This window comes from Hemiscyllium ocellatum, chromosome 4, assembly GCF_020745735.1.
Source record: "Hemiscyllium ocellatum isolate sHemOce1 chromosome 4, sHemOce1.pat.X.cur, whole genome shotgun sequence".
Taxonomy (NCBI): Eukaryota; Metazoa; Chordata; class Chondrichthyes; order Orectolobiformes; family Hemiscylliidae; genus Hemiscyllium; species Hemiscyllium ocellatum.
Window position 1 is genome coordinate 1276875 of NC_083404.1, and position 26040 is coordinate 1302914.

Below are 26040 nucleotides of genomic sequence, written 5' to 3' on the forward strand. Positions count from 1 at the left end.
TGTGTGTGTGGGGGGTATATGTGTATGTGTGTGGGGGGTGTGGAGTCTGTGTGTGTATGTTTGTGTATGTGTGGGACTTTGTGTGGTAGGAGTGTGAGTGTATATGTGTGTGTGTGTGTAAGTGTGTGTGTGTGTGTGTGTGAGTGGGTGTGTGTATGTGTGAGTGTGTGTGTGAATGTGTGAATGCGGGTGTGTGTGTGCATGAGTGTGTGTATGTGTGGGGGAAGTATGTGTGTATATGTGTGTGAGTGTATGTGTGTGTGTGTATGTATGCGGAGTGTGTGTGTATGTGTGTGTGTGCGTGTGTGTATGTGTGTGAGAGAGAGAGGGTGTGTGTATGTGCATGTGGGTGTGTGTATGTGTGTGTGTGGGTATGTGTGTGCTTGTGTGTATGTATGTGTGAGTGTGTGTGTGTATCTGTGTGTATGAGCGTGTGTGAGTGTGTGTATGTATGTGTATGTATGTGTGTGTGTGGTGTGTGTGCGCGTGTGTGTATATGTAAATGTGTGTGTATGGGTGTGTGCGTGTGTGTGTATGTCTGTGTGAGTGTATGTGTGCGTGTGTATGTTTGTGTGTGGGTGTGTGTGTGTGGGTATGAGAGAGTGTGTGTGTGTGAGTGTGTGTGTGAGAGAGAGAGTAGGTGTGTGTGCGTGAGAGAGTGAGCATGTGTGTGTGAGAGAGTGTGTGTGTGTGTGAGAGTGGGTGGGTGTGTGTGAGAGAGAATGGGAATGTGTGTGTGAGAGAGTGTGTGTGTGTGTGTGTGTGAGGGGTTGGACAGGGGTCAGGGTTGGATGGAGTGGGGGGGGAATTGGATGTGGGTGTAGTTGGACGGCGTTTGGGTGTGCATGGCGGGGATAGAGGTGGGGATGGATGTGGGGTGGGGGTGGTGGTGGATGGGCGTGAGGGTGGGGGTGGGGGTGGAGATGGTGGTGGATGGGCGTGAGGGTGGGGGTGGATGGGGATGGATGGGGTTGAGGGTGGGAGTGGATGGGGGTGGAGGTGGGAACAGTGATTTATTGACTAATATCAGGTGCATCTCTGTAAGCTAAGCACTGATAAACTGTATTTCAGTTTCCATTGCCAGGAATGTTTAATTATTTTTGGTTTTATAAAACACCTTAAAACAAATAATTACAATTTGAGTTACCAACAGTGTATAAACATGGTATCCCTTTGTTTACTATTTTGAGAGAGGTTAATTAACTGTGTCTGCACATGAATAAATATTGAAAACAATAATTTTTGGCTGAATTGTTTTAAGGTTCATATTTGCTCATAATACATTTATTAAGTTTGAAGAAAAATAAGATATCAATTTAGCAATTACTGCATGACTTCTTAAAGATGCTCAAAATTGTGAAAAATTACAACCATATTAAAACAAATTTGAAATCACATATATCACTATAAACATTAAGGTTTGAATTATCAATTACTTAGAGAAACTCTGACAATCTGTTTGACCAAAAAGTGACAAATGAATGACCTACCACAGAGAGACAGTTTGAAAGCAGAGCTCCGTCTTGGTTTAACATATTGGACACTGTTATCGCAGGAAGATTCATGTTCTGTGGATTGAATTGAAGGAGCCCATTCTGAGGCATTGAGTGGCAGATTGAGTGGTAACTGGATTCTGCGTCAGCCAAGTGAAGAAGTGAATGATCTGGCATTGTAGGAGGAGTAATAGGAGGGATATCCAGGTCCTCATCTCCGATGTTTGGGACTGGATAAGACTGTGGAATAAAATGGCATTTTAATAGGAATGTTATGAATGTACATTCTAAAGAAACCATGGATCCCTCTAGCAAAAAGAAATACTCACTATAACATTGCCAATGAGGTGATTGTAACTTATTATGCTGTTTCAAACTTATAGTATTGACAAATACTATCAAGCAGAATTTACCACTTTCTTTGAGACAGAGTCATAAGTACTTAACTCAGGCAGCATCAGAGACTGAGTGTCACATTTGATACATCCAGACCTGCCCAGCTCGTGCCAAATCAAACAATTCTGGAATTCTGATTTACGATCTAAAGTAACAGTTTGAATCCAAATTTGAAAATTTATGGCAATAATTATTTTCTTTGAAATAAAATATGCTAATTATAGTTTATTTCAAATCACTGAAAATTAGAATAAATGTTCAAAATGTGATTACAACTATTCTTGGTGGTTGCAAAAATATGCACTGACAAGGTTGGAGAGTGTATAATTCAAATAAACATTATTTTGTAAAGAAGCATGAAATGTATGCAAAACAATGAATGTCTGCTGAATAGGAATTCTCTCTCTCTCTCTGAGTTAATGAACCAGGCAGCTGGGTGGTGCTCCAGATTTGTGCCAGTGTTAAAAGAAAATGTCTATCGTATCTCATCTTTTAGAAACATTTCAAAACACTTCACATGGAACGATTTATTTTGGTGTAGAGATGCAACGTTAGTCAATGGAGTAACCAAAAAAACAAGATGGGCAACAGGCACCTGGGCTCAATTTCACCCTCGGGCGACTGTCTGTGTGGAGTTTGCACATTCTCCCTGTGTCTGCGTAGGTTTCCTCCGGGTGCTCTGTTTTTTTTCCCACAGTCCAAAGATGTGCAGGTTGGGTGGATTGGCCAGGCTAAATTGTCTATCGTGTTCAGGGATGGGTAGATTAAGTGCATCAGCCATGGGAAATGCAGAGTTACAGGGTAGGGGGATAGGTCTGGGCATGAGGCTTTTCAGAGGGTCGATGTGGACATGTTGGGCTGAATGGCCTGTTTCCACACTATATGGACTCTGTGGATGATAAGTCAGGGCAGTATGAACAGATATACAGGATACTGTCTCTAGTTTCTTTGAGAAACCCACACGTGTTGGAGCCAGAGTAACGAAGACCAAAGAGAGGCTTATCCAAGGGGCATATTTGGCAGCCCCTCAAATGGATGAGTTTGGGTAAAAACGTTCATTAAAATTTCAAATCTGAACCATCCATCTCCTCTTTTAACAGAATCTTTTGAGGAAAGATTAGAGAAACTTGGACTTTCCAGTTGTGAAATCAATATTGAGAAATGAGTGGGCGGCACGGTGGCACAGTGGTTAGCACTGCTGCCTCACAGCACCAGAGACCCGGGTTCAATTCTCGACTCAGGCGACTGACTGTGTGGAGTTTGCACATTCTCCCCGTGTCTGCGTGGGTTTCCTCCGGGTGCTCTGGTTTCCTCCCACAGTCCAAAGATGTGCGGGTCAGGTGAATTGGCCATGCTAAATTGCCCGTAGTGTTAGGTAAGGGGTAAATGTAGGGGTATGGGTGGGTTGCGCCCCAACCGGGTCGATGTGGACTTGTTGGGGCAGAAGGGCCTGTTTCCACACTGTAAGTAATCTAATCTAATCTAATGATGTTGTAGCAGCGTTTAAGCTAATAGACTGAGTGAGGAGGAAGGTAAATCTAAAAAGGCAGATGTAAGTATCAGCTCTTTCACTTGTACCAATGGCCAGATGATACCATTCTAAGGTTGTTTCTTTAGGTTACTGTGCTTAGCTTTTAGCTATTTAAGCAGAGCCCTGTAGTGATGCCTGAATTGAAAACTTTTATTTTCAGATTGCAATATCTGAGCTCTTTATTAGCATTAGGTATTTTCATGAGCTCTTTTTGTGTCAATACTCTGTACTTTTTGAATTTTGGTATGTCAATGTTGTGCCTGAGCCCATCTGACAAAGATTAGATCCAATTACAACTTGCAGGCACCTTGACTTATTCTACAGCAGACTGGATCAAATTACACATTCCAGATGGTGTTGGAGGGTCTGATCTTTGCAAATATTATCTGATGTCAATATTAAGAAGAAGCCTCTACCTTCCACCCTGTGATTCAGGTTTCTGTTTACTTTTGGCTTTCTATGTGGTTTCACTTAATTTATTACAAGTGATAAATCATCTTTTATTTGAGGGACATCTTTTCATTCAATTATTTGAATAACAGCGAATATTTTAAAATTTATCATTTGAAAAAGAAAAACAAAAAAAGGATCTTTGTATTTAGAATGTAAATTTGTGTGAAAAAGCGAATATAATTAAATGTTTTTAGTATTACAAACAAATTGCCTGATCATTCAATGTGAAAGTTTGTCTTGCCATTTCTTTACAGATGAAGATTTAGGAGTATTATACACATTGGGCGCAGACCAATGTGTATAATCTGTTACTGGCAGATTCTCCCACAGTGGGTGAAAGTAAAGATGGACTTGTTTCTGGTGACAATTGGATCAATCCCTCTCCCCTTGTGATCTTATGAGCTGGTACATCGCTCAGTCTCAGTCTCTATCTGTAGCGCCCCCCAGGAGTAGAACGACGAGGGCAGAAAATACAAGGGAATACCACCCCCTACAATGTCCTGTCCAGGCACTCATCGCCCTGACTTGGAAATATATCACGTTCCTTCATTTGCTCTCATCCTTGAACTCTCTCCTCAGCTGTGATAACTACACCTAATGGAGGGCAGCAGTTCAAGAAGGCATCTCACCATTAGATTCTCAAGAGCAATTAGCAATGGGCAAAACACAGTGGCCCAGCCAGTGGAGCCCACGTCCTTGATTGAATAAAGGAACTTGACCATCACATGTTAAATATATGTGGGACATTTCACCTCTAGAAATGAGACTATCGCTAGTAGTACCCAGACAAGTCGAAAGCATTGTCCCAACAAGGTCAACTCTCACCACCACATGGATGGACACTATTAGTCACTGCGTGGAAACACAACTAACTTCCAAACGAGGGGCAACCCAGTGGTCTGATATCGATATAAAATGTACTTGTGTATAATCTCGAGGGGCCTATCTTGCAGCTGGAGCTCTGATAGGATTTGATATTCCTTGACCCCATTACCGCTGAATGGGTGGCCATTCCATCTCCACCAACTGGAGAGTGGACTGCAGCAATTGAAGAAGGCAGCTCACCACCACCTTCTCAAGGACAACAAGGACTGGACAATGAATGCTGATCCAGCCAGCAATGCCCAGTTCCCATGAATGAATTTAAAAAACCCTCCTCTGTTCCACATGGAAGACCCAGTGTATTGAATATGGTGAGCCAATCAAGGTTGATGCCATGCTTTCAGTTCTGAATGCAGTATCTCCACAGCTGCTCAATGCCCACTGAACCATGGGATCTCTCAAGGATTTCCTTCTGCCAATCTGACTGCATCTTTCCTTCCAGCCATCACCATCTACACCCAATGCTGGCAGCTATTTGACCAGGGCACTAACACCTTCCACAGATTCTCTGTCCATCACACCAACATACCATCCTGCCCTCGCACACTCTGCAGCTCATCCCCATACCTCCCCATGGTTTCACTGGACGTCTGCTGGAAGATCGCTTACAGCTGTCTGATTCTGTCTAGCATCACGACCCACAGTCTAAGTCAGATTTAAAGGTGCTGTATCTTAACCGAAACATTAAACCAAAACACTGTTTGCTATAATCAGTAGATGTGAAGGATTGTTCTATAACATTCACATTACATTGAGATTTCTTGCTTCTCAGTCAGTCTTAATCGTCACTGCCTAAATTAGATTAACTGTTCAGGAATTTCATCCCTCTCTTTATGGAATCTTGCTGTATCTAAAAATACATCCTGCTTCTATCGTGATGTCACCTTCTGCTCATTGAAGCAAGACTGGGTATAAAAGTTGTGCACAGAAAAGGACGGTCCCTTGAGCATCAGAGGCTGAGGGGTGACCTTATAGAGGTTTATAAAATCATAAGGGACATGGATAGGATACATAGACAAAGTCCTTTCCCTGTGGTGGGGAGTCCAGAACTAGGAGGCGTAGGTTTAGGGTGTGAAGATATAAAAGAGACCTATGGGGCAACTTTTTCACACAGAGGGTGGTGCGTGTATGGAACGAGCTGCCAGAGGAAGTGGTGGAGGCTGGTACAATTGCAACATTTAAAAGGGATCTGGGTGGGTATATGAAGGGTTTAGAGGGATACTATTAAGCTCTTCTTTTCCTTATTGAATCTTCAACACTCTTGTGGTTAACTTTCCACAGTCCTGTTTTCCTATTGTTCTTCAATCATTTTATCTGGGGATATTCACATCACTGACAAGGCCAACATGCGTTGCCTACCCTCAAGTGACATCACTCTTCTTTTCTATCGTAGAGCGGCACGGTGGCCCAGTGGTTAGCACTGCTGCCTCACAGCGCCTGTAGACCCGGGTTCAATTCCCGACTCAGGCGACTGACTGTGTCGAGTTTGCACGTTCTCCCTGTGTCTGCGTGGGTTTGCTCCAGTTTCCTCCCACAGTCCAAAGATGTGTGGGTCAGGTGAATTGGCCAAGCTAAATTGCCCGTAGTGTTAGGTAAGGGGTAAACGTAGGGGTATGGGTGGGTTGCGGGTCGGTGTGGACTTGTTGGGCCGAAGGGCCTGTTTCCACACTGTAAGTCTAATCTAATCATAGAATCTCGGGCTGGTCCACTTTTTAATTGCTTCATGTTTTATATTCCTAAGTCATCAGCTGATATCTGTCTGTCTGCTGCTCTCAGTTTGGTGTCAATCATTACTTGTGTTACAGCATTCCACATTCCTATACCTAAAGAATCTCTTTTAAACTCTCCTCAGTGTTTTGTGATTGTAATCTGATCAATAAAAAGCTGAACTTGTTCGGGCTTGTGTAAAGTGTGCTTTAAGTCAGAGTTACAACATGATGCCCACAGTTTTCATGCACATTCAAAGGGCAAGTCACATCAAGTACTGTACAGTTGCAGGCAGGTGCACACATAGAAGCAGAAACATGTAGAATGGGCAGGCCATTGTATCAATTAGTACAATGTTGATTTGACACCCACAGTAGGAGACAGTGAGGTCTGCAGATGCTGGAGATCAGAGCTTAAAAATGTGCTGCTGGAAAAGCGCAGCAGGTCAGGCAGCATCAAAGGAGCAGGAGAATCAACGTTTCAGGCATAAGCCCTTCTCCAGGAATGACACCCACAGTACCATTTTGGAGTTTAATATGTCAGCCAACAATGATCTCTTTCAATCTTTCAAACAAGTTATTTAAAGGGATCATCAATCACTTTTTGATCATTAATCACTGTTTGATCTTTTTCAGGCCATTGCTTTGAATCTGCAGGCGGTTGATGCTTTTCTATTTCTTTCTATTTACAAAATTTAAAGGGAGTGATGTGGCAGATGCTGAAGGACAGGTCTGTGACTTCTAGGATTCTGTACAGAGCTGCTGTTACAGATTAGCGAGTTTTGAGAAGAATTGTAGCTCAGGTTGAGGTTTTGGATGTAGGTCTGCTCACTGAGCTTGAAAGTTCATTTCCAGACATTTCGTCACCATACTAGGTAACATCTTCAGTGGGCCTCAGGTGAAGCACTGCTGAAAATTCCTGCTTACTATTTATATGTTTGGGTTTTTTGGGTTGGTGCTGTCATTTCCTGTGGTAATGCTATTTCCTGTGGTGAAGTCACTTCCTGTTCCTTTTCTCAGGGGGTGGTAGATAGGGTCTAACTCGATGTTTTTGTTGATAAAATTCCGGTTGGAATGCCATGCTTCTAGGAATTCTCATACATGTCTTTGTTTGGCTTGTCCTAGGATGGATGTGTTGTCCCAGTCGAAGTGGTGTCCTTCCTCATCTGTATATAACAATACTAATGAGTGAGGGTCATGTCTTTTTGTGGCTAGTTGGTGTTCATGTGTCCTGGTGGCTAGTTTTCTGCCTGTTTGTCCACTGTAGTGTTTGTTACAGTTCTTGCACGGTATTTTGTAAATGATGTTAGTTTTGCTTGTTGTCTGTATAGGGTCTTCCAAGCTCATTCGCTGCTGTATTAGTGTTGGTGGGTTTGTGGGCTACCCTGATGCCAAGGGGTCTGAGTAGTCTGGCTGTAGGACAAGCTGCTGGAAGATGGAGAAGGACAAAGGGAAGATGGAACCTGACAGTAGGAGGACAGACCTAGCCTGCACGTTGAAGGAGTAATTCACCTTCATCACCTCACAAGAAGCAGTTTATGAAAAAAGTGTGTTTTCCAGTAAGGAAACTCCCATTGAAATCGGTCACCTGATAGAACCACAATGTTAGAGAGGACACTGTTAGTGGCCATGGGAGCTAGCACTGTGATACACGTTTGTGCTTCTTGAAGGTTCCGACATATTGAACCTGAAATGTTAATTCTATACAGGAGTCACTGGACTTGAAATGTTAACTCTGTTTCTCTCCACAGATACTATCAGACTTGCTCAGTTTCACTTGCACTTTTTGTTTTTAACTTCAGATTTCCAGCAGTATTTTGTTTTTTTATTTTATTTAACAGAAAGCACTTTGCTACTCAGGGCCCCATAGAGGTAAACAGTGTAACCTAATGGCCATTTCAGCGGAGGGGCTACACACTGACCAAGTCTGGGAACTGAACGTTCAAGGTATTCAACATTTCGGAAAGACAGACCAGAAGGAAGATGAGGCAGTATAGCACAATTCCCAAAGAGTGAAATCAGTGTGTTAGTGAGAGAGGATCTGTCAACAGAAGTTCTGGACTCAATCTGGTTGGAGCTAAGAAACAGCAAGGAGCAATAAACATTTATGTGAGTAATGATGCCACGAAGCTGGAGCAGAAATGTAGGGCATTTTAAATCTAGAAATTAGAGGTGTATGTAACAAGGACAATACCATCATCATGGGCGATTTGAATTTAAATGTGGATTGGGTAACCTTAATTCGCTCTAATGCTGTTACGGACAATTTCCAGGAATGTATACAGCATGGTTTTCCAGAACGTACTGTTGTGGGACCAACTAGAGAACAGGTAATTTTAAATCTAGTATAATGTAAATGCAAGAGCGCTTTCAGAATTTCACTATAAAGGAGCCTTTGTTAATGAGTCACCATAACATGATGGAATTTGCAATGAGGTATGAAATTATGTTGTTCTTCAATCTAACCAAAGGAAACTGCAAAAGTATGAAGGGGAGATTATTTGGGCAGATTGGGGAACTACATTAAACCAGGCAGTGGCTAGCATTTAAAGAATAATTATTTCAAAAATTTATATTCCCTTGACGGACCAAAACACTACAGGAAAGCGAGTCAACCGTGGCTAACAAAAGAGGTTAAAGATTGCATGAGGTTAAAGTTGTCAAAAAAGTACTAAGTGTGAAGATTGGGATCATTTCCGAATTCATCAAAGAAGGACCAGGAATCTTTACGTCATGGAAGCATGGCCATTCAGCCCACACTGACCCTTCCACCCAATCCCTACATCTCCCATGGTCAAACCTGCAATCTCCACACTACCAGGCACCTGAGGCTGGAATTGAACTCTGGTCTCTCGTGCTGTGAGGTAGCAGTGCTAACCACTGAGCCACTCTGAAACTGAAGAAAGTGGCACATATAAACATTTTTTAAAAACCCAAAGAACTGTGGATGCTAGAAATTAGAAACACAGACATTGCCAGAGAAACCTGGGAGGGCTGGTGGCATGTGTGCAGAGAAAGCAGGGCTAGCAAGTTCTAAAGAGCTAGCAACCCTAACCCTGACCCTGACCCTGAGCCTGAGCCTGACCATGACCCTAACCCTAACCCTAACCCTAGCCCTAACCCTGACCCTAACCCTAACCCTAGCCCTGACCCTAACCCTAACCCTATCGCAGAGAAAGCAGGGCTAGCAAGTTCTAAAGAGCTAGCAACCCTAACCCTAACCCTGACCCTAACCCTAACCCTAACCCTGACCCTAACCCTAACCCTATCGCAGAGAAAGCAGGGCTAGCAAGTTCTAAAGAGCTAGCAACCCTAACCCTGACCCTGACCCTGACCCTGACCCTAACACTGACCCTGACCCTAACCCTGACCCTGACCCTGACCCTATCCCTAACCCTGGCCCTGACCCTGACCCTGACCCTGACCCTAACTCTAACCCTGATCCTAACCCTAATCCTGACCCTGATCCTGACCCTGACCCTAACCCTAACCCTCCTTTAGAACTTAAGAAGAGTCACTGGACCTGAAATGTTAACTCAGCTTTCTCTCTACATTTAAACATAAAACCTTTATAAATGTATGTAAAAAGGAAAATAAAAGATAAAGAAAGACTTTAGGAGCACAATGCCTCACTGTTATTGCTCGAATTTTGTCAGGGATTTATGCAGGGCGCAGCTTTTCCAATGCAGTGGAGGAACTAGTTTTGCTGAAGGCTGTGTCACTGGGGATCTCCAGAGGAGCCTGGCATGAATTGGTTCCGACGGCATTCTGACTGGAGACTCCTCCATCATTGAGAATGAGGGTGGTTAAGGAACGTCTTCTTGTGAGTTGTTTCTTGTCACCATCATCCATGACTGGATGTGGGAAGAACTCTCACCTTTTATCTGATCGACTGGTCTCATAAATTTCAATAAGATTATATCTCATTCTTTTAAACCCCATTGGTGTAAGCCCGACCCTTACAACCCTTGCCCTACACCCCCCACCCCACACCCCACCCTTCCAACGGAGCCAGTGCTGTTTACTCTGAGCAGTATGTCAGCAATTGTAGCAATGTGATGGAAAGCAGTTCTCTTTGACACACAGCTAGCCTTATGGAAGACAGGATAGATGGCAGGTGTGGTAACGAACTCTCTTTGTCAGAGAGCAGCCTGAGATTCTACTGGAACAGTCAGGTTTTGATTGGATGTTGCATGTATTGCAATAGAAGCTGTTACAACAGCCATTAGGAGCCATGTGATTGTTGAGTTCACAGGGATCTGAATGGCTTTAGTGACTATTTTTAGCCTGCAAAGGGTAGGTTTCTGCACAAAGCCAGCTGCACGTTGCTGCTGGACTCTTCACTATCACTGTGTTGATCATTAGTTTTGTTGAAAGCTTTCCAAAGCATTAAGTGTTTTGTTCTGCATTTCCATCCACATCTTTCTGTAGGTGCCTCATTAATTTCCTCATCTGAATCTCTGTAGTGGACCCCATGTGTAACTGTGCTGTCATTGAACCCTGCAGCACACACACAGACCCCATGTGTAACTGAGCATCCACCTGGACACCCCATGCTGGCCTATTACCTGCCCTCAACCTCTTCATTTCCAACAGCTGCTGGGACATTAACCGCCTCAACCTGTCTACCCCCCTCCCCCACTCTAACCTCTCACCCTCACAAAGCGCAGCCCTCCAATCCTCTTGCAAAAGTGCCATCCCATATTCCCAATTCCTCCGCCTCCGCTGTATCTGCTCCCAGGAGGACCAGTTCCACCACAGAACACACCAGATGGCCTCCTTCTTTAGAGACCGCAATTTCCCTTCCCACATGGTTAAAGACGCCCTCCAATGCATCTCGTTCACATCCCGCACCTCCGCCCTCAGACCCCACCCCTCCAACCGTAACAAGGACAGAACGCCCCTGGTGCTCACCTTCCACTCTACCAACCTTCGCATAAACCAAATCATCCGCCGACATTTCCGCCACCTCCAAAAAGACCCCACCACCAGAGATATATTTCCCTCCCCACCCCTTTCCGCCTTCCACAAAGACCATTCCCTCCATGACTACCTGGTCAGGTCCATGCCCCCCTATAACCCACCCTCCCATCCTGGCACTTTCCCCTGCCACCGCAGGAATTGTAAAACCTGTGCCCATACCTCCTCCCTCACCTCTATCCAAAGCCCTAAAGGAGCCTTCCACATCCATCAAAGTTTTACCTGCACATCCACTAATATCATTTATTGTATCCATTGCTCCCGATGCGGTCTCCTCTACATTGGGGAGACTGGGTCCCTCCTAGCAGAGCGCTTTAGGGAACATCTCCGGGACACCCGCACCAATCAACCACACCGCCCCGTGGCCCAACATTTTAACTCCCCCTCCCACTCTGCCGAGAACATGGAGGTCCTGGGCCTCCTTCACTGCCGCTCCCTCACCACCAGACGCCTGGAGGAAGAATGCCTCATCTTCCGCCTCGGAACTCTTCAACCCCAGGGCATCTATGTGGACTTCACCAGTTTCCTCATTTCCCCTTCCCCCACCTCACCCTAGTTCCAAACTTCCAGCTCAGCACTGTCCCCATGACTTGTCCGGACTTGTCCAACCTGCCTAGCTCCTTTTCCACCGATCCACTCCACCCTCTCCTCCCTGACCTATCACCTTCATCCCCTCCCCCACCCACCCATTGTACTCTATGCTACTTTCTCCCCACCCCCACCCTCCTCTAGCTTATCTCTCCACACTTCAGGCTCTCTGCCTTTATTCCTGATGAAGGGCTTTTGCCCGAAACATCGATTTCTCTGCTCCTCGGATGCTGCCTGACCTGCTGTGCTCTTCCAGCACCACTGATCCAGAATCTGGTTTCCAGCATCTGCAGTCATTGTTTTTACCAAATATAATTGCAGATCCAATTCTTATTCTTTCCTCATTGAAGTCATTTCTTCCTATCTCAACTCAATTTATACTCCTCTTTGTTCATTTTGTCCCTACCTACATGTGCTATGTTACTAAATACTCTCCACCACTTTAACAGTTTCCTGCACTAACCATCTCCCAGGATGTTCCCATCAGGATAGCCTATGGACTATCACTTATTCTCGAAGTGGGGGTCTGACCAATCCCACCATCACTGCATTTTTGCAGCTGACTAAAACTGTAGTGAAAGACATCTCCTCTCACTCAAGGATACTGGCATTTAGGAGGATTTGTGTGAGATTCTTTGTCAGACTGCTCCTTTGGTCCTAATATGTTACTGACTGCATCACTGCCATTTCTAACTCTTAGCTTTTCGCCTTTTCACCTCCATTACAGGGGTTTTCACATCCTTACACTCCACCCACCAGTTTCTATATTCAACAGATCATCACCCTCCATTTTCCCCAGCACACTGAGGACATCCTCCCCTCCCCTCTCCACCTGCAGCGCCCTGTTCCACTCATCACCTCCTGGACCAGCTGTACTTTGCCACGCAAATGCAGGGAAACTGCAGGAAACCTACCCTTCTAACTCATCACTTCCCACCATTTGAAACAGAGATTTATTTGTACTTCATTTAGTTAAGAATGTGCTGCATTTGTACCTAATTATGTCCACATTTGGGAGATTACTTTGTTTCCATTCAGTTCACAAGGGAAGTCTAGGTTTCCAATCACTTGCCGTTTAATGGATGTAGGTTAGCTCGCTGAGTTGGAAGGTTTGTTTTCAGACGTTTCGTTACCATATTAGGTAACGTCTTCAGTGAGCCTTCGTATGTAACACTGGTGGTGTAGTCCGCTTTCTATTTATGTGTTTGGGATTCTTTGATTTGATTATGTCATTTCTTGTGGTGATGTCATTTCATATGGTGATGTAATTTCCGTTTTTTTTCCTCAGGGAGTGGTAAATGGGATCCAGGTTAAACTGTTTGTTGATAGAGTTCCGGTTGGGATGCCATGCTTCTAGGAATTCTCGTGTGTGTCTTTGTTTGGCTTGTCCTAGGATGGATGTGCTGTCCCAGTTGAAGCGGTGTCCTTCCTCATCCATATGAAAGGATGCTACTGAGTGAGGGTCATGTCGTTTTGTGGCTAGTTGATGTTCATGTATCCTGGTGGCTAGTTTCCTGCCTGTTTTGTCCAATGTAGTGTTTGTTACAATCCTTACACAGTATTTTGTAAATGACATTAGTTTTGCTTCTTGTCTGCATAGGGTCTTTCAAGTTCATTAGCTGCTGTTTTAGTGTGTTGGTGGGTTTGCCATTTTAATTCTGTTACCTGCTGTTATTTGACCTCTGAGTTTATGGCCTCCTAACCTTTTCAAATGAACTTCAAAGTAAGTATAAGGAAGAAGATCCTCAGCTGCTGGTTGGATATTTTACAGCTTCCAGACTCAACTTAAATTCAAGAATATTTGAGGATAAGGTTTTTGAGCACGTGGTATTCTAATGGAAGAGTTAGTGCAGAGTATGATGGTAAGGGTGAATGAAACAGAATAATGGTCAATGGGTCTCAGTGATGTGATATTGAAGGGTGTGATGGAGCTATCAATTGCTGAGAGTTCTCAGGTGGGAGTGAAATGATGTTGTGAGATGCTGCTGAAAGGGAGGACAGATGAAGAGCTGCAGCCTATAAGATTCCACTGAACCCAGCATCAAGTCACGATGCTGCTGCAGCTGGCCTTCTGTCCAGGCTTGCTGCACAACTGATTTGCTCCTATTCCTGCAGCCTCTTCAGAACTGTGTCTTCCTCCTGATCCTTACCTTCTCCTTCAGTAAGTCAGGAGACAATGTAGGAGGGGCTGCCTGATTCATTCCTGCCTGCAGAATCTACACAGTTGCAAAGAACCTGGTACTAAGAAATACAACTTCCCTTTTCAAGTTTCTTTAAATAGATTGAAAGTAGCAGCCGACATGTTCAAATCAGGAATTTTATACAGCTGAGGCACTGAGTTAAACTTGCAAATCATGCTAACAAATTCAGAGGATTTGCCGTTCTTCCCAACTACTGCCTGCAGAATGTCCATTCTGCGTTAAGATCAGTTGCATTACATCAGGTATTTGATCTATTTTACCTGATGCTTTAATTGCTGCTTTCATTTTTGAAGTATTATCACTGAGTTGCCTGACTAAAGTCTGATATACATCATTTATTGGTTTGGTAATTACAGTGATTTGCAGAATTACATTTACAGCAGGGAAGCTATTACAAAAAGGAATAAAATAGAGCACAGAGAAAAATTGGATAGGCATCCAATGAAAGAATATTCAAACGGTATATCTGAACCTCAACTTTAAGGGTTAAATAAAATACTATGTTAAATAAATATTAAAAACAGAAGGCCATGTCATATATTTGAGCAGACCAGGTTTATGAGTATGAATTGTTTCAAATAATGCTGGCAAACATGAGAGAGGAGAATTAGAATATCAGGTTGGGTATTAAAGGGAGATATACATAAGCTTTGACATTTTCTAATTAACCTGCTCAGAGATGCTATTACACTCCTCTGGAGCAGGTGGGACTTGAGCCTGGACCTCCTAGACCAGGGGTAAGGACACTAGCACTGTACCACAAGAGGGTCCAAGCTGCCATGTCTATAGCATATAATCTAATACATTTCACATGGTACTTCATGGGCACATGCTAAAACAAACACAGGCACATAACCCGAATGTAAATATACAAAAGGGGAGACAGAGCAGACACACATACAGAAATGTTAAAGATTTAAATTAAACTGAAATATAATTTTAAAATCAATTTGAGCCATTTACTTAAAAATACACATTTAGGAAGAAAATCTTTATCAAAATATATTTCATTTTGTTTCAAATGACATCCTTATAAAATATGAAACAAACAAGTTACACAACAGTGCAGGCCTCAAGACACTGTGATTTAAATGATACACAACATTTAACATGACAGCTGCCTCATTAGTGTGTGTTTGCATCTTGAAAATTGAATACAATTTCAAATACTTGCTGTGCTCTGGAGAACTGTAAAAATGGCTTAACATAAAATGACATAACAGCAGCATTCTGTGAAATGATTTATAATTTGTAGCCTGAAATATGAACCCATAATAAAATCAATTTGTAGTCATAGCTGAAACTATCAGTATTGATTGTGACATTTTCACACTGTATTATACAATAAAAATTACAATGAATGGGATTTTGACAATGCGTTCTCCATTTATAGAAAATAAATAATTCTGCAATTTATTTTACAAAAGCAAAATTAAAGTGAAAAATTAGAAAATAAGTACATTTAAGTGGAATATAAACTGATTTTGATGATAGTATTGGAAGGGGGGGAAGGCAAGGATTAGCCACTGAAGTACATCTTAGATTCCCTCTTTGCACTGGTTACATTTAAATTCCTGAAGAAAATAGTTTGATTTTCACTAAAATATTTAAGACAACCTGAACAGTTTTTGTTCTTGTAATGAAGACCTCCAGGACACTGCACACTAGTCACTTTGCTACATTTTGGATTTGTTTCTATAACTTGTGCAGTCTTGTTGAGACATTACTCTGCATCATGCTAACCTGATTAATCCAAACTTGTCAGCTCTAAGGTGGAAGGTCATCGGGTCAAACAGATTTAATTGGTTGGTTCTCTGCAAATTGAGATAAGGTGTTCGTAATTTGTTCCCTATAACTCAGGGAATTGACTGAAACTGCCTTCAATGTACATTCAGATTCACCTGTAGATGATGAAAATCAATCTAAACTGTAACTAATGGGACACCAAGACATGGTTTCTTGGGTTGAACACAGATTATACAGTCTGAGTGTTGCCCTAGTTTTAGCTTCCAGAATATAGATAATGGGTTCACAAGGTTGGGTTCTTGTTAAGACAGATGTCTTCAAGTTTCTTAATAACACTGACTATGTGTATTGTTGTAACAGCACAAGGTGGCTCAGTGGTCAGTACTGCTGCCTCACAGTGTCAGGGACCTGGGTTCAATCCCTGCCTTGGGTGACTGTCTGTTTCATTTAAACGCTTCAGTTTCCTTCTGCAGCCCAGGTGAATTGGCCATGCTAAATTGCCCACACAGAGACAGGCCCTTCGGCCCAAACTGGTCCATGCACGCTAACCCCATTTCCCTGTAGTTGAACCATATCCTATACCCTTCCTATCCGTGTGTTTATCTAAATGCCTTTTAAATGTTATTGATGTATCCTTCTCAACAACTTCCACTGGCAGCTCGTTCCATATGCTTACCACGCTCTGTGTAAAAAAGTTGCCCTCTGTTTTCCTTTTATTCTTTCCCCTCTAACCTTAAACTGGTGCCCTCTAGTCCTTGATACCCCGACCCTGGGAAAAAAGACTGGGTGCTTTCACCCTTTCAAGCTTCTCATGACCTTATACACTTCTGTAGATCCCCCCAAGTCTCCTACCCTCTAAAGAAAAAGTCCTATCTTGTCTAAGCTCTCCCTAAAGCTCAGACTATTGAGTCCTGGCAACATCCTGGTAAATTCCTTCTGCAGTCTTTCCACTTTAATAACATCCTTCCTGTAGCAAGGTGACCAAACCTGAACACAATACTCCAAGCGAGGCCTCACCAGCGTCCCGTACAATTGCAATATAACTTCCCAACGTCTCTATGCAGTGCCCTGACTGATGAAGGCCAGTGTGCCAAACGCTGCCTTCACTGCCCTGTCTACCTGGGACACTACTTTCAGAGAACCGTGTACCCGAACTCCAAGATCCCTCTGTTCCACTACACTCCTCCAGGCTCTACCATTCACCATGAAACTCCTACCTTGATTTGAATTTCCAAAATGCAAGACCTCACCCTTATCTATATTAAACTCTGTTTGCCATTTTCATAGTAATACATTGGTTACTGTATGACACAACCAGATGTAGTCCTCAGACTGTTATTATAGCTTCGCTATTCATGTTGTCTGTTGTCATGGAGTGACCTATATCACGTTTAGTATGTGTTTGTTGTCAGGCATGATATCTTTGGTATCTGTGTCATCATTCTGTGTGACAGATAGTTAGTGATAAGTAGTTCAGATGTATCACTTATCTATTTGCAGGACTGGATCATTACTCATTACAAGTTCACATGACCTGAGCTGGACATAATAATATTGTACCGTGCCATGAACCTATGTGTTCAGATCAAAATCTCAAATTCTTATGCTTTGTCCTGGTTCAGATTAGAATAACTGCTTGTTGATAATGCTCCTTGTACCCCTTTTGTCAGTCGTTCCAACAATGTATCAGGCACGAGTGATGGGTGTTGAGAGTGTGGGAGGGAGAAATGTGTGGATCTGTCTCCTAAACACCAGAGCTGCCAGTGAGGGTGAATGGTTGACTGGAGGAACAGGATATAGCTTTCTCTGAAGCTTGGCAAGCCACTTAACTATAATGGATTTTACTGTGTGAATGGTGTGTGCTGTGAGACCATTCGACTGAAGGTAATGAAGGGGAAGAGGTAATATGCTAAATACTCCAACTCCTGCACATTTCCTGAAAAGGTGTACTAGTACAATATAGATTATTGTCAGACAGCATTTGTTGAGGAGCACACAACACACAAGTGTGGCACCCAAGCCATCTTCCACCTCACCTGGAGGTCTAAGATAGACTGTGTCTGCAGGGACACTATGTACAAAGTTCCCGATAAGGGGAGTAGGAGAACATAATCAATGTCACCCTTATTCTGATGGTCACCTGCATTAATCTGTGCATAGACCCTTGGTACGCAAACACCAAGTTTCACTACGTACTGTCATTCTACCTGTCCCTGGTGTTGCAAAGTATGGGAGTGGACTCACTGTTGCAGAATGCTACAAGTAATTGGACTGTTCTGTATCACTGTCCTTCACGGAGAGATTTACAAAGGAAAACACTTTTGACCATAAGTCCATCAGGAAGTAGTCAGCACATAGTGTTCTCAAGACCCTGCGGGAAAAGGAGAGGGTGGATTCTCTTGGGCTGTTCCTTGAGCAGACTCTCAAAGCCATTGGGCACAATATTTCATCACGTTTTGAAAGTGCCAAGGCAGAGCTTGCCTGGTGATGACAAGGGCACTTCCATCAGATCCCTTATGTACACCCGGTCTCCGTGTGCCATTGCACACTACCCTCGAAGTGGCTCTGGGGGGGGGGGGGGGGTAGAGAACGCACCTCCTTCTGGAATGTACCTTTGCCAAGGAATTCTGGAGAAAAATGCAGTGATTGTTGTTGTGGTTCATCCTGAGCGGCTCCATGATGTCGGACTCTGTGCTCTACGGTCTGTTCCCCGGGAAGCACACTAAGGTAAACATTGACTGTGTCTAGAAAACCATCAATTTGGGGAAAGACGCTCTTTGATCTGTCTGAAACCTGTTGGTCTACCAAAGTAAAGAGTTGACTTTGACTGAGTGTTGCAGACTGGCACATTCCAAGGTCCAGAACTCCGTGCTGAGGTATGTACTAGGGCTTGGGGCAGCTGTTGCCAAAGCGCGGTGGGGAAAGACCACTGTCTGAGGTCTTTCAGCCAAAGTACAATGCAGGTCCATTCAGTTATTGGACCCTCCCATGCCTCAAACATATGTAAATAGTACCTCAAATGAGTAAAACGTGCCTTGGGCTTGTTTGTTGGAATAGTCAGGAAAGTCAAACTCCAATGTTAATTTGTTTCTCCATATGCAAAGACTGGGCAAACTGAACTGCTTTAGTGACCATGTATATATAGACTTTTTAAGAAAAAAGTATATTTTTGAGATTAAAAAAAAGTCAGTCAGCAGAATGTAATCATGTTATTGGACATGGAAAATGTCAGTTACACTTACGTACCACAGATCAGAAGGAATCGTGGGTGGAAGGAAAGATTTTCTCAATTTTTGATGTATAGATTTGATCTAGTAGCTTGGAACCATTGGTGTGACAAAGCTGGTTTGTCGCATTATGGGCCATGGTGATATGTAGATCTCTACATGCTGGTAAGCTAATAATACCCGCTCCTGCTGGATCTACAATATAGAAGGTCTCAAGTTTCCATACCAAGGACTATACTGTCACTGAAAGCAGGTAATGCAAGGGATGTTAGACCAGTTGTAGCTTACCACGTGTTGACTGCAACACACTGTGCAAGTTTCCTGAGTACTTCACTTATCAGATGCATAAAGCGATGATATTTGCACTTGCAACAGAGTCAATCTTTGCATTTAACACGTATGTAAAGACCATATCTATTTTATTTTTCTTCATTTTTTGACTGTGAACCAAAATATTCACAAACCAAATTTTGTGGGGAGATTGCTGCGCTTTTTAAATGTAATCCACCAGCATTTATTGTACGTGCTGTTTGTGTTGTGACTTGTTTAAGCAGTGGGGAGGTACACTGTGCACAGGCAGTCTCTGAAGGAGGTTGGAGTTGCTGCCAACAAGCAGCTGATTGGGGTGTGGTGGGGTGAGCAGTTACCAATAACAAAGCCTTCCACCTGCCAATTTTGTGATTGGCTCCCAGCTCGCTGGGTATGAACACAAAAACAAACAACCTCAGGGTTTCTGGGAGGGAAGGTGCTGTCCTTGATTCTGCAATAAAAAAGACACTATAACAAGAAAAAAGCCAATTTATAGTCCCTCACCAATTTCAACCACTATGTGAAGGGATTTTATAAGTTGTGGGCCAGTTACTCTGTACCTTCTACAAGCAAGTGAAAGTACTTGTGTAAGACAGAGATTGACAAACAGCAAACTCTGACAAACCAAGATAATCATCTCAGTGAACTCTGTGGACAGGGACCATAAAACTGTCATGCCACCTATTTCCTCCAACCATAACAACCCTTGATTTGTGTGTGTGCGTGCGCGTGTGTGTGCGTGTGTTTGTGTGTGTGCGTGCGTGCGCGTGTGTGTGCGTGTGTTTGTGTGCGCGTGCGCGTGTGTGTGCGTGTGTTTGTGTTAAAGTGAGCATGTATGTTAGTGAGTTTGAGTGTATGTGTAACTATGTGCATGAGTGAGTGTGTATGAGTATGTGTCTGTGTGAGACAGTGTGTGCACATACACGAGTGTGAGTATGTATGTCAGATTTATAAGGGGTTTATAAGAGTTTTAATTATTGGAATTATGGAAGTTGTGCAGGCTCAGCAGATTGGCCAAGGGAAATTCGGAGTTACAGGGATACAGTGAGGAGGCTGGATCTGGGTGGGATGCTTTTTGGCGAGTTGGTGCATATGCTATGAGCCGAATGGCCTCTTTCTGCACTGTAGGGGCTCTATGATTCTATGATTCATAATGGGGGGGGTGGGGGGGGGGTGGGGGGGGGGTTCAGACATTTTCAGCTTCTAATAATCTGCAGATTTCTAATCAAATGTTAATGTATATCCGTAAGTATATTTGTTTATTAAGTACAGAAATCTGTCTTCTGCTTTCTGTCAACCTGGGTTTAATAAAACAGGTAAACTGGGATTTCTGCATGCTTTTTAAAGAAATGATCAATCCAGGAACGCTGGAGAGTGAGTTCCACCACACTGGCCTAGTGAGGTATAATAGTGTAGGCTGCTCTTTTATTAGGTACGTTTGGATAGAGTTGGGGAAAGTGAGATTGCACACGCTGGAGATCAGAGTCAATGAGTGTGGTGATTGAAAAGTGATGCAGGATTCCTGATGAAGGGCTCATGCCTGAAACATCGACTCTCCTGCTCCTTGGATGCTGCCTGTCTGGCCGAGCTTTTCCAGCAACACAATTCGGCTTGGATAGAGTTGAAAACCTCAGCTTTTCTGACTGTGTTCATGTGGTAAGTCAAATTGATGATGGGATCTCTCACTAACAGCAATGGGCTGAATGGCCTGTGTGTGCTCCAATATCTTATAGCATCATGGACTGGGATCTGCAAGCTGTATTGTTGCAGATACCTTAATATTTCATTGCTTGCCAGAAATGAAATGTTAGAAATGTCCCTGCTATGCTGCAGTGCAACACTGTCTTGCATTTTGAGGTTCCTTGGTGTTACGCTCCCAGTTGCTGAAAACACTAGACAGCTATCAGAGTGAAGTCTAGCTGGATACATTGTGGTTTTGTCTGATTTTAGTTAATGTGACGGTCATTCACTGAAACATAGTTACACAAACCTGAGGGGCCTCTTTAACAACAGTACACAGTTTGTTACACAAATGATGAAAACAAAAATCAAACTATCCAGATATCAAAAAAGTTACAAGCCTCTTAAACCTCAGCAAAACAAAGTTTCAACCTATTCCCTTAAACGATCTCATCACAACAATTCGAATACAGAAAGCTTGCCCTCGATATCAGATCTTTCACTTTGACTGAACGGATTCTTCTCAGTTTCTGAACTGTGGAATTTTCTCACACGTATGCTCATCAAACTGAGTTGAGATGTTTTCAGCTTCTAACAGCCTGGTGATTTCTCATCAAATGCTCCTCATCTGTAACCTGCATAAACTACACTTCCCTTTTGGGCTAACTTATTCCCTGACTACTCTGGAAAAATACTCCTGGCCACGAGAGAGCGTCTACTCGTTTTGAACCCGAATATTGTGAACTCAACTTCAACTTTAAATTGATCTTCTAAAATCTGAGAATTTTCCCCCACATCTTTATGGCCATCATTCGATTTATTGGAGGACTTGACACTGCAGTTTGGTCAAGCCTCCAGCACAGCTTTGTGAGGGGCAGGTCATGCCTCACAAACCTTATCGAGTTCTTTGAGGATGTGACTCGAAAGGTTGATGAGGGTCGAGCTGTGGATGTGGTGTATATGGGCTTCAGCAAGGCATTTGATAAGGTTCCCCATGGTAGGCTCATTCAGAAGGTCAGGAGGAATGGGATACAGGGGAACTTAGCTGTCTGGATACAGAATTGGCTGGCCAACAGAAGACAGCGAGTGGTAGTAGAAGGAAAATATTCTGCCTGGAAGTCTGTGGTGAGTGGTGTTCAACAGGGCTCTGTCTTTGGGCCTCTACTGTTTGTAATTTTTATTAATGACTTGGATGGGGCATTGAAGGATGGGTCAGCAAGTTTGCAGACGACACAAAGGTTGGAGGTGTCGTTGACAGTATAGAGGGCTGTTGTAGGCTGCAGCGGGACATTGAACAGGATGCAGAGATGGGCTGAGAGGTGGCAGATGGAGTTCAACCTGGATAAATGCGAGGTGATGCATTTTGGAAGTTCGAATTTGAAAACTGAGTACAGGATTAAGGATAGGATTCTTGGCAGTGTGGAGGAACAGAGGGATCTTAGGGTGCAGATACATTGATCCCTTAAAATAGCCACCCAAGTGGACAGGGTTGTTAAGAAAGCATATGGTGTTTTGGCTTTCATTAACAGGGGTATTGAGTTTAAGAGCCGTGAGATCTTGTTGCAGCTCTATAAAACTTTGGTTAGACCGCACTTGGAATACCGCATCCAGTTCTGGTCGCCCTATTAGAGGAAAGATGTGGATGCTTCGGAGAGGGTTCAGAGGAGGTTTACCAGGATGCTGCCTGGACTGGAGGGCTTATCTGACGAAGAGAGGTTGACTGAGCTCGGGCTTTTTTCATTGGAGAAAAGGAGGAGGAGAGGGGACCTAATTGAGGTGTACAAGATAATGAGAGGCATAGATAGAGTCGATAGCCAGAGACTATTTCCCAGGGCAGAAATGGTTAACACGAGGGGTCATAGTTTTAAGCTGGTTGGAGGAAAGTATAGAGGGGATGTCAGAGGTGGGTTCTTTACACAGAGAGTTGTGAAAGCATGGAATGCGTTGCCAGCAGCAGTTGTGGAGGCAGGGTCATTGGGGACATTTAAGAGACTCCTGGACATGCATATGGTCACAGAAATGTGAGGGTGCATACATGAGGATCAGTGGTCAGCACAGCATCGTGGGCTGAAGGGCCTGTTCTGTGCTGGACTGTTCTATGTTCTATGTTCTAAGCTAATAGAGGACAGCCAGAGAATTCCGAGAAGCATGGCTCTCATCCACAGACACCATCAATAAATTTATAGACCAGGACCCAATATACAGGCCACTGCAAAGAACAATGGAACAGCAACTGGAAGCAAGCGGAATGAAACAAAATAAATTCCCACCGACAAAATACAGCAGCACTTCACGGACGGCTCCACAGCACTGAGGCTGACACCTAGAAAGGGGACGAAATGTCTGCAAACCAACGTCCCAGCTCGGCAAACATACCAACAGCCACGGCAACCGATATCCAAGTTACAGATCTTAACACAAACCTTGGACTTGACTCTGCAATGATGTGGGGAGAGTGAGGTATATTTCTAAGTCAGGTAAAAAGTGAGGTCTGCAGATGCTGGAGATCAGAACTGAAAATGTGTTGCTGGTTAAAGCACAGCAGGTTAGGCAGCATCCAAGGAACAGGAAATTCGACATTTCGGGCAAAAGCCCTTCATCAGGAATGAGGAAAGTGTGTCCAGCAGGCTAAGATAAAAGGTAGGGAGGAGGGACTTGGGGAAGGGGCGATGGAGATGTGATAGGTGGAAGGAGGTCAAGGTGAGGGTGATAGGCCAGAGTGGGGTGGGGGCGGAGAGGTCAGGAAGAAAATTGCAGGTTAGGAAGGCGGTGCTGAGTTCGAGGGGATCAACTGAGACAAGGTGGGGGGAGGGGAAATGAGGAAACTGGAGAAATCTGAGTTCATCCCTTGTGGCTGGAGGGTTCCCAGGCGGACGATGAGGCGCTCTTCCTCCAACCATCGTGTTGTTATGTTCTGGCGATGGAGGAGTCCAAGGACCTGCATGTCCTTGGTGGAGTGGGAGGGAGAGTTAAAGTGTTGAGCCACGGGGTGGTTGGGTTGGTTGGTCCGGGCGTCCCTGAGGTGTTCCCTGAAGCGTTCTGCAAGTAGGCGGCCCGTATCTCCAATGTAGAGGAGGCCACATCGGGTGCAGCGGATGCAATAGATGATGTGTGTGGAGGTGCAGGTGAATTTGTGGCGGAAATGGAAGGATCCCTTGGGGCCTTGGAGAGAGGTAAGGGAGGAGGTGTGGGCGCAAGTTTTGCATTTCCTGAGGTTGCAGGGGAAGGTGCCGGGAGTGGAGGATGGGTTGGTGGGGGGTGTGGACCTGACGAGGGAGTCACGAAGGGAGTGGTCCTTGCGGAACGCTGATAGGGGAGGGGAGGGAAATATATCCCTGGCGGTGGGATCCGTTTGGAGGTGGCGGAAATGACGGCGAATGATACGCTGTATACGGAGGTTGGTGGGGTGGTAGGTGAGAACCAGTGGGGTTCTGTCCTGGTGGCGGTTGGAGGAGCGGGGCTCAAGGGCGGAGGAGCGGGAAGTGGAGGAGATGCGGTGGAGGGCATCGTCGATCACGTCTGGGGGGAATCTGTGGTCTTTGAAGAAGGAGGCCATCTGGGCTGTATGGTATTGGAACTGGTCCTCCTGGGAGCAGATGCGGCAGAGACGAAGGAATTGGGAATATGGGATGGAGTTTTTACAGGGGGCAGGGTGGGAGGAGGTGTAGTCCAGGTAGCTGTGGGAGTCAGTCGGTTTATAGTAGATGTCTGTGATGATTCGGTCGCCCGAGATAGAAATGGAAAGGTCTAGGAAGGGGAGGGAGGAGTCTGAGACGGTCCAGGTGAATTTGAGGTCGGGGTGGAAGGTGTTGGTAAAGTTGATGAACTGTTCAACCTCCTCGTGGGAGCACGGGGCAGCGCCGATACAGTCATCGATGTAGCGGAGGAAAAGGTGGGGGGTGGTGCCAGTGTAGTTGCCCCCTGTAAAAACACCATCCCATATTCCCAATTCCTTCATCTCTGCCGCATCTGCTCCCAGGATTTATTTCTCATTTTCTGTTTTATAGTATGTTTTTACTATTTAGTCTGTTACTGACATGTTAAACATTGTTCAATTTATAATATTTGAAAATGGTGGAGGTCCTATTCTTTCTCTTCTTGGGATGTGAGTGTGACCAACGAGGTGAACATTAATTGGATCAGAACATGACATAAGCTTTCCCATTGAATGGTTTCACTTCTCGGACTGAAGGTAATTCGCTAATAATCGCTGGCTCTGGGATCTGTTTTATAAAATTCCGGTAGTAATGGGGGAAATACGTGCACATTCTGCCCTGGATATGTGATTCATTAAAACCTTTCACACCTTTGATTTGCTCAGTGTTAACAATTCTGGGAAACGAATGTTTCTCTACAGGCATGGGTTTTCTGCCAATAGCCTGGTACATCATACACATTTGGAGAAATATACAACAGAAAATGTTATGAGGGGCATGGATAGGGTAAATAGACAAGGTCTTTCCCCTAGGGTAGGGGAATCCAAAACTAGAGGGCATAGGTTTAAGGGGAGAGGGGAAAGATTTAAAAGGGACCTATGGGGCAACTTTTTCACGCAGAGGGTGGTACGTGTATGGAATGAGCTGCCAGAGGATGTGGTGGAGACTGGTACAGTTGCAACATTTAAAGTATATCTGGATGGGTATGAATATGACAGGTTTAGAGGGGCATGGGCAAATGCTGGCAAATGAGACTAGATTAATTTAGGATATCTGGTTGGCATAGGTGAGTTGGATTGAAGGGTCTGTTTCCGTGCTGTACATCTATGACTCTGAAATTATGCTGAGAGTGAAACTGAGTTAGTAAACCAATTTCACAGTTTTCTTAATTATTGTTATCTAAACCCATCAT

At 44.1% G+C, this 26040-nt stretch overlaps 1 protein-coding gene across 3 annotated transcripts in view; it reads right to left on the reverse strand.

Moving 5' to 3' along the window:
* The window catches only part of tox (thymocyte selection-associated high mobility group box), a 463082-nt gene that overhangs the window by 143368 nt on the left and 293674 nt on the right, over positions 1-26040 (reverse strand). For all 3 annotated transcript variants that reach the window (XM_060824082.1, XM_060824080.1, XM_060824081.1), the window contains one exon: positions 1491-1733. In XM_060824082.1, coding sequence (XP_060680065.1) covers positions 1491-1733 — 243 coding nt within the window. The remainder of the gene's footprint in view (positions 1-1490; positions 1734-26040) is intronic.